Source organism: Rhipicephalus sanguineus, chromosome 1 (assembly GCF_013339695.2).
Source record: "Rhipicephalus sanguineus isolate Rsan-2018 chromosome 1, BIME_Rsan_1.4, whole genome shotgun sequence".
Classification (NCBI taxonomy): Eukaryota; Metazoa; Arthropoda; class Arachnida; order Ixodida; family Ixodidae; genus Rhipicephalus; species Rhipicephalus sanguineus.
Window position 1 is genome coordinate 332963917 of NC_051176.1, and position 11431 is coordinate 332975347.

Here is an 11431-nt window from a genome sequence, read left to right on the forward strand (position 1 = left end):
TACACGCTTAAGCTACGCGTGACATTTCTCCACGCTTACGGAAAACGCCTATAGGCGTTGACCGACAACATCCTCTTCACGCATGCCAGGCGTGACATGGGCCGCTTTTCCCACGTTTATATTGGCGTGGCCGTTCTTCACGCTTAAAGACGGCGCCGAGGATCTGCGCCAGAGGAGAAAAGAGACTGAGTGGGACGAGCCCCGCTCCCTCTCCTGTCTCTCCTTGGGTGCACATACTAGCCAGCTTGAAGCAGCGATCGCTGTTGGCTTCGGTCGCTTCCCCGAAGCGAGCTTTGCTCACAAACCTGTCCTTTCCTCTTGACCTTGGCAGCAGGCAGGCGAAGTAGGTACCGAATGTTCTGCATAGAGATTGCACAAGACGCTCCGGCCGTTGACACTGAACCTAATCCATTAACAAGCGGTTTGGGTAAGCTCTGGTCGACAATTTCATCTGTAAACAAGCCCTCTTCTATTTCTTTGCACAAAGGGATAATGCCCTCTCAAAAACGCTGTACCGCGCCTTGCGTTGGAAGATAGTGAACCATGACCACCATATATTAAATGATAGGACAGCGCTCCCAGAATTTTGGTTTCCGCGTTGTCTAAAATACATTTTCATATTAACACGAAAGTGCTTGATGCCGGGGTCCACCACTGCTCCATGGACGTATTTCCGTCACGGAAATGACGTTGTAAAATATAAAGACTAACAATGGGCAAAGAAAAAAACATAATAAAAAGTTCCGTCACCAGGAATCGAACTTACGACCCCTCGCTCCGCAGCGCGAAACGATTCGGCCACGGACGGTACTTTTTTTATTTAATTCATGGAAAGATGACCCGTTATAGCTGTGAACCACACACTACATACTTAGTTGCATTAGAATTACCTTAACATGCAGAACACCCACATTGTAGCCTACAGTAAGAGGCTGTTCAAAAGTCAGGCAAACACACACAAGCGTCCAGAAGTGCAAGCCACTCCGGAACGGGCTCAAAAGTCTCAACAACACTGCGCACTTGAGCAGCTTCTTCTCGGAAGACAGACCTCGTCGATCGTGGTGGCTCGGCGTGCCTGTCGATCATGCGACTTTTCCATAGCGAATAAAGTCCTAATAAAAAAAGCCGGCAGATCCCACGCATTGTGGGAATCGATGTAATGCGAAGCAGCCAGCAAAGAGCTGCATACATCGTCTTGTATGTCATTGAGGAAAATGCGTGTCATGGTTTTCATGTTAACTCCTATTATTTATGTTCGTCACACAGTAACGTCACGCAATACCAACTTCGGGGTCGACCAAGCTAGAGAAACGGCCGCCAGCGCCCCATGAGCGTGGCACGCAAGTCATGCTGTACATGACATACGTGTCATGACTTTCATGTTAACTCGTGTTATTTATGTTCCTCACACGGTCACGTAGCAAGATACCAATTTTGGTGTATATCAAGCTAGCGAAACGGCCGCCAGCGCGCCTTGATCGTGGCACGTAAGTCATGCTGTACATGACATGCCTGTCATTATTTTCATGTTAACTCGTGTTTTTATGTTCGTAACACAGTCACGTCGCACAAAACCAATTTCGGGGAAGAGGAAGCTAGCGAAAAGGCCGCCAGCGCTCCATGAGCGTGGCACGTAAGTCATGATGTACATGACATGCGTGTGATGATTTTCATGTTAACTCGTGTTATTTATGTTCGTTACACATCACGTCACAAGATACCAATTTTGGTGTATATAAATCTAGCGAAACCGCCGCCAGCGCCCCATGAGCGTGGCACGCAAGTCATGCTGTACATGACATACGTGTCATGACTTTCATGTTAACTCGTGTTATTTATGTTCCTCACACGGTCACGTAGCAAGATACCAATTTTGGTGTATATCAAGCTAGCGAAACGGCCGCCAGCGCGCCTTGATCGTGGCACGTAAGTCATGCTGTACATGACATGCCTGTCATTATTTTCATGTTAACTCGTGTTTTTATGTTCGTAACACAGTCACGTCGCACAAAACCAATTTCGGGGTAGAGGAAGCTAGCGAAAAGGCCGCCAGCGCTCCATGAGCGTGGCACGTAAGTCATGATGTACATGACATGCGTGTCATGATTTTCATGTTAACTCGTGTTATTTATGTTCGTTACACATCACGTCACAAGATACCAATTTTGGTGTATATAAATCTAGCGAAACCGCCGCCAGCGCCCCATGAGCGTGGCACGGAAGTCATGCTGTACATGACATGCGTGTCGTGATTTTCATGTTAACTCGTGTTATTTATGTTCGTTACACAGTCACGTCACAAGATACCAATTTTGGTGTATATAAATCTAGCGAAACCGCCGCCAGCGCCCCATGAGCGTGGCACGGAAGTCATGCTGTACATGACATGCGTGTCATGATTTTCATGTTAACTCGAGTTTTTATGTTCGTCATACAGTCACGTCGCGCAATACCAATTTCGTGGTAGATCAAGCTAGCGAAACGGCCGCCAGCGCCCCATGAGCGTGGCACGTAAGTCATGCTGTACATGACACGCGTGTCATGATTTTCATGTTAACTCGTGTTATTTATGTTCGTTACACAGTCACGTCACAAGATACCAATTTTGGTGTATATAAATCTAGCGAAACCGCCGCCAGCGCCCCATGAGCGTGGCACGGAAGTCATGCTGTACATGACATGCGTGTCATGATTTTCATGGTAACTCGAGTTTTTATGTTCGTCACACAGTCACGTCGCGCAATACCAATTTCGGGGTAGATCAAGCTAGCGAAACTGCCGCCAGCGCTCCATGAGCGTGCCACGTAAGTCATGCTGTACATGACATGCGTGTCATGATTTTCATGTTAACTCGTGTTATTTATGTTCGTCACACAGTAACGTCGCGCAATACCAACTTCGGGGTAGATCAAGCTAGCGAAACGGCCGCCAGCGGACCATAAGCGTGGCACTAAGTCATGCTGTGCATGACATGCGTGTCATGAGTTTCATGTTAACCCGTGTTATTTATGTTCGTCACACAGTCACGTCGCAAGATACCAATTTTGGTGTATATCAAACTAGCGAAACGGCCGCCAGCGCACCATGAGCGTAGCATGTAAATCATGCTGTACATGACATGCGTGTCATGATTTTCACGTTATGACTTGTCATGTATGTTCGTCATACAGTCATGTTACGCCATACCAATTTTGGTGCACATTCGATGAACCAAGCGACCAGGAGAGCACAAAGTCGTAGGCGGCTAGATAGATAGATAGATAGATAGATAGATAGATAGATAGATAGATAGATAGATAGATAGATAGATAGATAGATAGATAGATAGATAGATAGATAGATACGCTCAAAGTCGCAGAAGTTCGCTAAGAAATGTTTAAAATAAATTATACGGGGTATTATTGGTGGGGCTCTTTTTGAAAGTGAGGAACCTAATACCACGGATGGTACGTTCTTCACAATGCTAACGGCGAGCTATTTATACACACCATTTGCCGGTGGCGGTACTCAGAGATCGGCGTTACAGCGTGTTTTTGTTATCACTAGCGAGATGGCGTGAAGGGCTCGAAGAGCGTAGAGGAGCGCGCTTGAAAGGTCGTCGCCGTTGCGACGAGCGCCCGCGTCTACAGGGCGTGGTCGCTCGTGCGTGCGCTTATCTCGTGATAGCAGTGGTTTCTACGCCTCGCGTTGAGAGCACGAAGGACACTTGGCTCACTGCAGCGGCCGCTTTTGCGAAAGGAGCGCGGTGCTCACGCAGAAATAAGTTACAAATGTGACAGTTAGTTCGCTCTCATCCTGTGTATGTTCGTTCCGTGCGTCCTTTCTGCTTGAGCAGCGCGTTGAAAGTTTTGAGCTGCATGCCGTTCTTCGCGTGACATTACAATTTGTTGCTGTAGCATTCATTCCTTCGCCCTTGGGGCGAAAGAATGCGCAAGAAACGCTCAACTACGTCTGTGAAGACACGTTTCACTTTCGTGTTATACCGATTCCTATGACAGAGGGATCAGCCATGTTTTTTTTTTATTTTAACACGAAAGTGTTTTATGCCGGGGTCCACCACGGCTCCAATGACGCATTTCCGTCACGGATATGACGTTCTAAAATATAAAGACTAACATATGGCAAAGAAGAAACTATAAGAAAAAGTTCCGTCACCGGGAGTCGAACTTACGACCTCTCGATCGCCAGCACGCAGCGCGAAACGACTTCGCCACAAACGGCGTGTTCTCTGCTGTGCTAACGGCGAGCTATTTATGTACACCATTTGCCGGCGGCGGTACTCAGAGATCGGCGGTACAGCGTGTTTTCGTTATTACTAGCGAGATGGCGCGAAGGTCTCGAAAAGCGCGCTTTAAAGGTCGTCCCCCACGCGGATTAGCTCGCGCCTCGACAGGGCGTGGTCGCTCGTGCGGGCGCTTATCTCGTGATCTCGGTGGTTTGTACGTCTTGCGCTCTGCCTGCAAGTTTCCGTTGAGAGCACGAAGGTCGCCTCGCTCACTGCAGCGGCCGCTTTTGCGAAAGGAGCGCGCTGCTCACACAGAAATAAGTTACAACTGTGACAGTTCGCGCTCATCCTGTGTATGTTTGTTCCGCGCGTCCTTTCTGCTTGAGCAGCGCATTGCGAGTTTCGAGCGGCTTGCTGTTCTTCGCGTAACATTACAATTTGATGCTGTAGCATTCATTCCTTCGCACTTGGGGCGAAAGAATGCACAACAAACGCTCAACTAAGTCTGTGAAGACACGTTTCACTTTCGTGTTATACCGATTCCTATGACAGAGGGATCAGCCATGTTTTTTTTCGTGGCGTTCTATCTAGCAAACACGAAGATTGTAAGCAGCAAAAGGAATACGACCCATATATTTTTTCCTTTTATTTGTGAAATATAAGCTCCCCCAAAATGCGATGGAACGAAGCAATGGTTGAATGAAGTTACAGAGATGACACCTGAAATATTTTCATAATGCTTAAGACGTCATTTCTTCAAATCCGCAACGCGGTGGGCAAGTTCTTCAATCTTGTGTGGGCCCATGACACTTCCTTGCTCGAGCCCGGCTTGACGACTGATTGGACGAAGCAAGCAATTGGCCATATGCTCCCCGATACGTTAGGTCTTTCAAGCAGTACATGCATAAGCACATCACTAGTGCCTTCTCTGGAGAGGTCTCTGGCCTCATTTGAACGGTCTCCTGTTCGCTGCCGCAGATGAGGAGCTTTCTTTCGCCCCAAACAAAGCACGTACCGATGTAATCACTCGGGGTGTCTGTACAGAAAAATTATTTCCTTAACCAAATCCCAATGCTATAGGTGGAAAAGAAACTTCAACTACACTGTTAAGTTAACCAATGATCGCTTGCTTTTACAGCAGATAACGAAACAGAGGACAGAAGAACGACACGGACACAGCGATATGTCCACACATGGGCTGTGTCCGTGTCGTTTTTCAAAGCTCTGTTTTGCTAACAAGTGCGCCAAAATAGAAAAATGGACTCCCAACTCGTCCAAAAGTATACACTATCATTAAGAAGTGCCCGTGCGACAATCGAACAAGGCAAGGCTTCCACGGATGGAGTGATCGTGCACCGCGCGACAGGAAGAGCGGTCTTTTGCACTACAGCGTCGATTAAGTTGTTACAAGTTTGGACCAATACGCCGTAAGAACCTTGGTACTCCACTAACCGCGCTATAAATCTTGAAAAAATGCACGGTATAGAAAGCACAATGGTAACTCTGAGCTCACCACCGAAACCCGTTTTAAGTGTCACTCGGTGCGGAGAACTGGAGGCTGAAATTAATGAGAGAGCTCGTTATGTTCACGTCATAAACTTCACATGAAAGATGCACAAGCAAGCGCTGCCTTTCAAGAGACGAGTTATCATTGAAACACAGCTATAAATAAGCGAGGATGCAGGTGACGAGCACGGAAAACGAAGCTGTCAAAAGAAAAGAGGCACACGTTTTTGAAAATGAATTGCTTTAACGCGCTGTTAATCTAATTTTCCGTTCCGTACTTCACCACAACAAACACAAAATGCTCTGAGAAATTCACTGGTCTGGCTCAAAAGATGTTTGTCACATAAGGGCGAATATTCTTTTTTTCAACACAGTTGATGCTCCCATAAATGGTTGTCGCACTCCGCTAAACAAAATGCTTCGTTAAGACACAATTCGCAACTCACATGTGACAATAAGCAGACACGAGAAGGCGTTGTAAGTCATTTGTTTGCTCCCATTGAATACGAGCGAAGCATGACTAACGTTCTTACCTATATATTTCAGTCGCCCATGATTGGCAGGTGCGTGGCCACAGTAAATACACCATCCGAGTGGAAAGGTCGCTCCTGAGCCGTCGGACCTCGGTGGATTTTCTCTCATAAACTCGGAACACTCACAGTCGGTGTGCTTGCACCACCCGCGTTGCACGCCGAGAATATCTTCTGAAGTGAACATGGCGATGCAGACGCTCTTCGGCAGTGTGGCTGGCGCGGCAGCCTCCCGAAATGAAGTTCCGTATTCCTCGCAACAGGCGCGGGGACTGCGGGGAGAACGCGTATGCGCATGCACCCCGTCACTTTCGTCGTTGAGACTGCGCATGCTTGCGCTTCGTGGCGACGGCGGCTTGTCGTGGCATATCGCGACTTCGCGTGATGGTGAATATCTACGCGTGAGTTCAGTGGGATTGTAAGCGTGTGATTTCCGTTCCTCACGCGTACACGACTCGCTCACGCTTGCACATGACTGAACCACGGCATGCAGCCTTGCTTCCACGCTGACCTGAAGGGACCTCACGCTTATTTTCGGTCACGTGGTGCATGGAACGTCATGCACAGCTCATTTAGATGCGCATCACGCTTAAATTAAGAGTTTAGCGTGATATTAAGCGTGGGATTTTTTAGAGTGTAGACGTGCCAAGCCTGAAGGAAGAGCGGAGCTGGGTGGCCTTCCGTGTTTCTCTTTATTTCTTCTTTTTCTTTGTCTTTCTCTGTTTCTTGCATCTCTTTTCTTGTACCTGTTTCTTTGTATTTCTGTATTTCTCAATATGTCTATTTCTTTCTCTTTCTCACTCTTTCTATATCTCTTTTTCTTTCTTCCCTTTCTGCCTCTCTGTCTATCTTTTTTCTGTCTTTTTATCTTTTTATGTCTTTGTTCCCTTTATTTCTCTCCATTTTTCTCTTCCACTTGCTTTCTGTCTCTTTCTTTATCTTCCTCTCTTTCTTTCTATCTCTATCTTTCTGTCTCTCTTTTTTACGTGTTCATTTTCGTTTGACACTCGCACCTGCTGTACACGGCAGAGGGGCTTGCCCGTGCGCATACCCCCTTGGGGAGTTGCCGATAGCTTAAACAGCTTCACTGCAAAGAGAATGAAGAGACCGCGTGCCGGTTCATGATGATAGTTTTTTTTACGACGGAGCAAAATTCTACCGAATTCCACGAAGTGACATCTGAGGAAGCAGCGGAGCTGTGGTCGTTCCTTCGGTGTTTTGTTTTTGGGTTGTATGTGTGTTCTCCTGTGATTCATGGGGTTGTTGTTTCTGTTCAACTGGTTGTTGCGTGTTTCGCTGTGCTGGACTTCGTTGCCTTTGCGCGTCCTCCTCTCGAACCTCGAAGTTCGCGGCTTCCCTCAGCTGTCGCTTGGCTTGCGCTTCCTGCTCTCGAAGCTCGGGGTTTGCTCCTCGACATCGGCGCTGCCGCTCGAGCCGTGCGTAGTCCATTGCCCTCTCTCGGTGCGCTGATCATGTAACTTTGTGATCCGCGTGGTGCATCTGCGCATACCCTCCTCACCCCTCCTCTTTTGGTCACGTTACCTGGCTCTGCTCCTGCGTGACGCCAGACGGCAAAGGGTCGACCTAGAACAGTTACGCTGTTGAAACGGCTTGAGCGTTTAATGTGCCTACTTACTTGTTGGCTGGAATGTTCCAAAATCACTTCAAACCTGGTCTTAACAATGTCTATTCTACATAAGCTATATGCAGGCGCACTGAATTTCTTATGACTGTTTCCCTTTATTTGCAACTTACCTGTGGCTTGAGGATCAAGCAAAATGGAAAAATTGTGCTCTTATTTCAATGGTCTTTCTTATTCGAAACGGTATTCTGTATTGCTCAGTAACATAATACTGGTTCTGTTCTATTTGGCTAGAATTTGGCGATAAAATTAAATGGCGTGTCTATACTTTGGCTATATTTAGCTTGAGCTCTGGCTCCTTTTCAAGTCCACTCAACGACAACCCTGATCCAGTCATCTATTTACACAGCGGTTGTTTCATCAAATGTCGGTGCATCATTAACATCCAAACGCTGAAATAGCCATGCGTGTGTTCCTGCTTAGAATGTTTTCTGTTTACGAACAGCCGGTGACGACGACACATTTGACCTATAGATACCGATATGGTAGCAAAGCGGTCTGTAGCTCGTGGTTCTATGTAGCTCATCACTTCATTATCATGGCATGGTTCGTATCATACGTAAAACGTGTTGAAACCTGAGATTATGGTTAGATATGGCGTCATCGTGACATTTGCTGAAATTCCAGGATGCCGCTCGGTGCGTATACACACTCTGAGTAATGTAATACCGTCTGTTAGTCACCGCGCCGTAGCGGTATGAAATATATTCCGAGTTAACGCTTCGTCATGCAAGGCGAGAAGTTCTTGCACGTTTCGACAGCTTTGCATTCAAGAGCCAATGACATTGCGCTGGTTGCACCAAGGCGTACAGAAGAAGAAACCTGTACAAAGACCAGTGCCAGCGGCACTGCGCAGGCGCCCGAACCTTTACGAGCACAGGCACAGCACTGTGCACACCACTTGGACTGGCGCAATAGCTCGAGCGAGGAAGTGAGCGTGGTTGCCCTGCAATCAGGTAGAAGTGACGACTACGGCTTGAATTTTTCGTGAATATAACGCACGAAAACTGCGCTGGCCAGACCACTGGACACCTGCGATCACATTTTCGCAAACACGGAAGAGAAGAGCAGCCGTATGTCCTCATCGTTGCCTTCCTCGTCGCGGTGTCCAGAGACCGAAGATGCTCTTCGTATCGTGTCCTCTGACACTGAGCCTTCAGAATCAAATGCAATCAACGACCAGCCAGCATTTGTAAACTCGGGTCTCGAGGCCGAAAACGATGCCGACGCGCTGTCCAGGGACGATCGAGCACCGTCTCCGAGAAGCCCTGAAGCGGTAACAGACTCCGAGGACGAACCTACGTGGGGCGGCGTCTTCCTCGATGCGACCACTGGTTACCGCGACGGGGGCAGCGCAGCTATGTGCCGGATCTGCCACGAAGGCGACCAAAAGGAACAGCTCGCACGTCCCTGCAGCTGTTCTGGAACCGTAGGCTTCGTGCATATGTCCTGTCTGGAGCACTGGCTTAATCAGCGGAACGTGGACTTCTGCGAACTCTGCGGTCAGCGTTTCCGGACGGTCGCCCAGCCTATGACAGCGCTCTGGTTCTTCCATTGGGTATCACATAACGCGGGACAGCTGCAGCGAGCATTTCTCTGCGACCTGCTCGGATTAGTCATGCTGATACTCGTCGCTGTGTGCGTGTTTTGCCTGCTGTCGAGAGTGTCACTTCAATCGGACAGCGTCACCTGGTACGTCGTCTTTCTCTATGCGGTAAGCATCGTCTCTCTCAGTGTTTACGTGGTTTATGCGCTCAGCAGGGCACGTATTCAGTACCGTCAGATCCTGGCGTGGCAGGCGGCACATCCGATGCGCCGGATCATGGTGGAGCTTCCGCCAGGGCAGTAACCTTTGGCCGTACAGAACGCAACGACTCGCGGACAGCCGGCGAGCCAGAGAGATCCGGAAGTTGTCGTCGCGACAAGCGTCAACAAAAAAGAACCAGTGATGCAGCGTCAACATGGCTGCCGCAAATGCAAGCCGTTTGAAATGCCGCCAAAAAGGTTTTGCAAGAAAACCGCTCAGTGGCTGCTGCAGACCAGCTGCCAGTTTGAGGTGCTCGGAGACATGTGTACATCACTGTTTGAATGAGTCAGTGTTGCTAATGCTTTATGAGCATTCTAGTTCCTGAATTTGAGGATGTCGTGTCATTTGCTATGTAAATTTATTTGAAAGTTGTGTTCTAGATAATCATGTCATTTTGCACGGTTTTAGTATTTTTAATGTTCCGCTGTCGTCCAAATAAAATCCTAGATGCAGAGCGAAGTTGTATATGACTAGTTGGTGGAATTTCGCTGTGTCCACCGACAGGAAACCCCCCCAATTAAGTGCAAAAAAAAAAAAATAAAAATGATTGAACGCAAGAGAGAGAGAGAGAGGTTTATTTATAGAAAGGCAGAGAGGTCGGCCTGAGCGATAGTATGCTCTAGCCTGTGACTCTACACTGGGGGTGGGGAAGGGGGAGAAAAAAGAATGATGGACGACGATGGTAAGTAAGGGAGGTGAGTATGTACAGTCCCGTCTAGGTGGTGCAGTGCTATAGCCGCGCATCCAGTCCAGTGGCTTGTAGGAAAGCTGCGACCGCTCTTATGACTACAGTTGTGCTGTTGGCGTCAGGCCAAGGACCCAGAACAACCTCATCAGTTAATGGCCTATTATGCAAAGCTTTCTTCGATACAAACAATCAGTCTAAAGCCAACGACCACGCAACAAACCCAAAACATGCTGAGCGACCCGATACAATGCCTATGTGATTTGATTGCTTGTCTAGGACTGTATTTTTTAGCGCTGAAGTTGAAGGAAGACATTTCGTTAAGTTGCATGGTCATTATTTTACATCATGTTGCTGTTGATTACACGCACACACTCACCCTTTCGCGGACGACCCTACACTTGCACAGTATATGTCCTGTGATCGCTGTGATAGACGGTCAGGGGCTCTGCAATTGTAACGCGACACAGCCTGCTTGCAAACGTGAGGTCAATGCAGGAATGGTGTTGCGTCGTGAGTCTCTCCAGGGTCTTCAGTTTCAACGATTAGTGATCTAGCGACGGGCAAGATCGCGCTCGCGCCTACGTTCGCGCACGGCAGCCTCCTCTGCCGTGTCGCTGCATCCGAGGCTTACCCATGCTTACGACAGGGAATGCACTGCGTGACGCGCGTAATGCCATGCAGATATGTACAGTTCGTCAGGGTAGCGTGGCGTTGCACTTCCCATTGTTTGTATCGGTACAACTGCGAATGTAAACTGTAGTGTTCTACGTTACGTATGTCGTACGCCATTGTTCTATTTTGTGCGCAGATAGTTCCACTGTGCAAGTTTCCTTTCCTACAGTGCGCTTTAGGCCCTCACGGACGAATCAGTGAGACGTAGAAAGCTTCGCTTTAATAAGCCAAAATAAGTTTTCTGGCGGTGCTTGACCACTGCGAATGTCTTGACTTCTGGGCTACACGCCCATGATTGCAGAAAGTGAATGCATCTGAACCATATGAAAGTGTTGTACACGCTGCGCAAAACAAATGTAAA

At 48.1% G+C, this 11431-nt stretch overlaps 1 protein-coding gene across 1 annotated transcript; it reads left to right on the plus strand.

The window, feature by feature from the left end:
- Positions 1 to 8818: 8818 nt before the first annotated feature.
- Positions 8819 to 10237, plus strand: LOC119388822 (E3 ubiquitin-protein ligase MARCHF3). The gene has a single exon (XM_037656218.2). The coding sequence runs from the start codon at positions 8979 to 8981 to the stop codon at positions 9750 to 9752; it is 774 nt and encodes a 257-aa protein (XP_037512146.1). The 5' UTR covers positions 8819 to 8978; the 3' UTR covers positions 9753 to 10237.
- Positions 10238 to 11431: the final 1194 nt, after the last annotated feature.

Bases quoted from the DNA above. Each gene is read 5' to 3' on its own strand.
- LOC119388822 (XM_037656218.2), top strand. From the start codon at position 8,979: ATGTCCTCATCGTTGCCTTCCTCGTCGCGGTGTCCAGAGACCGAAGAT.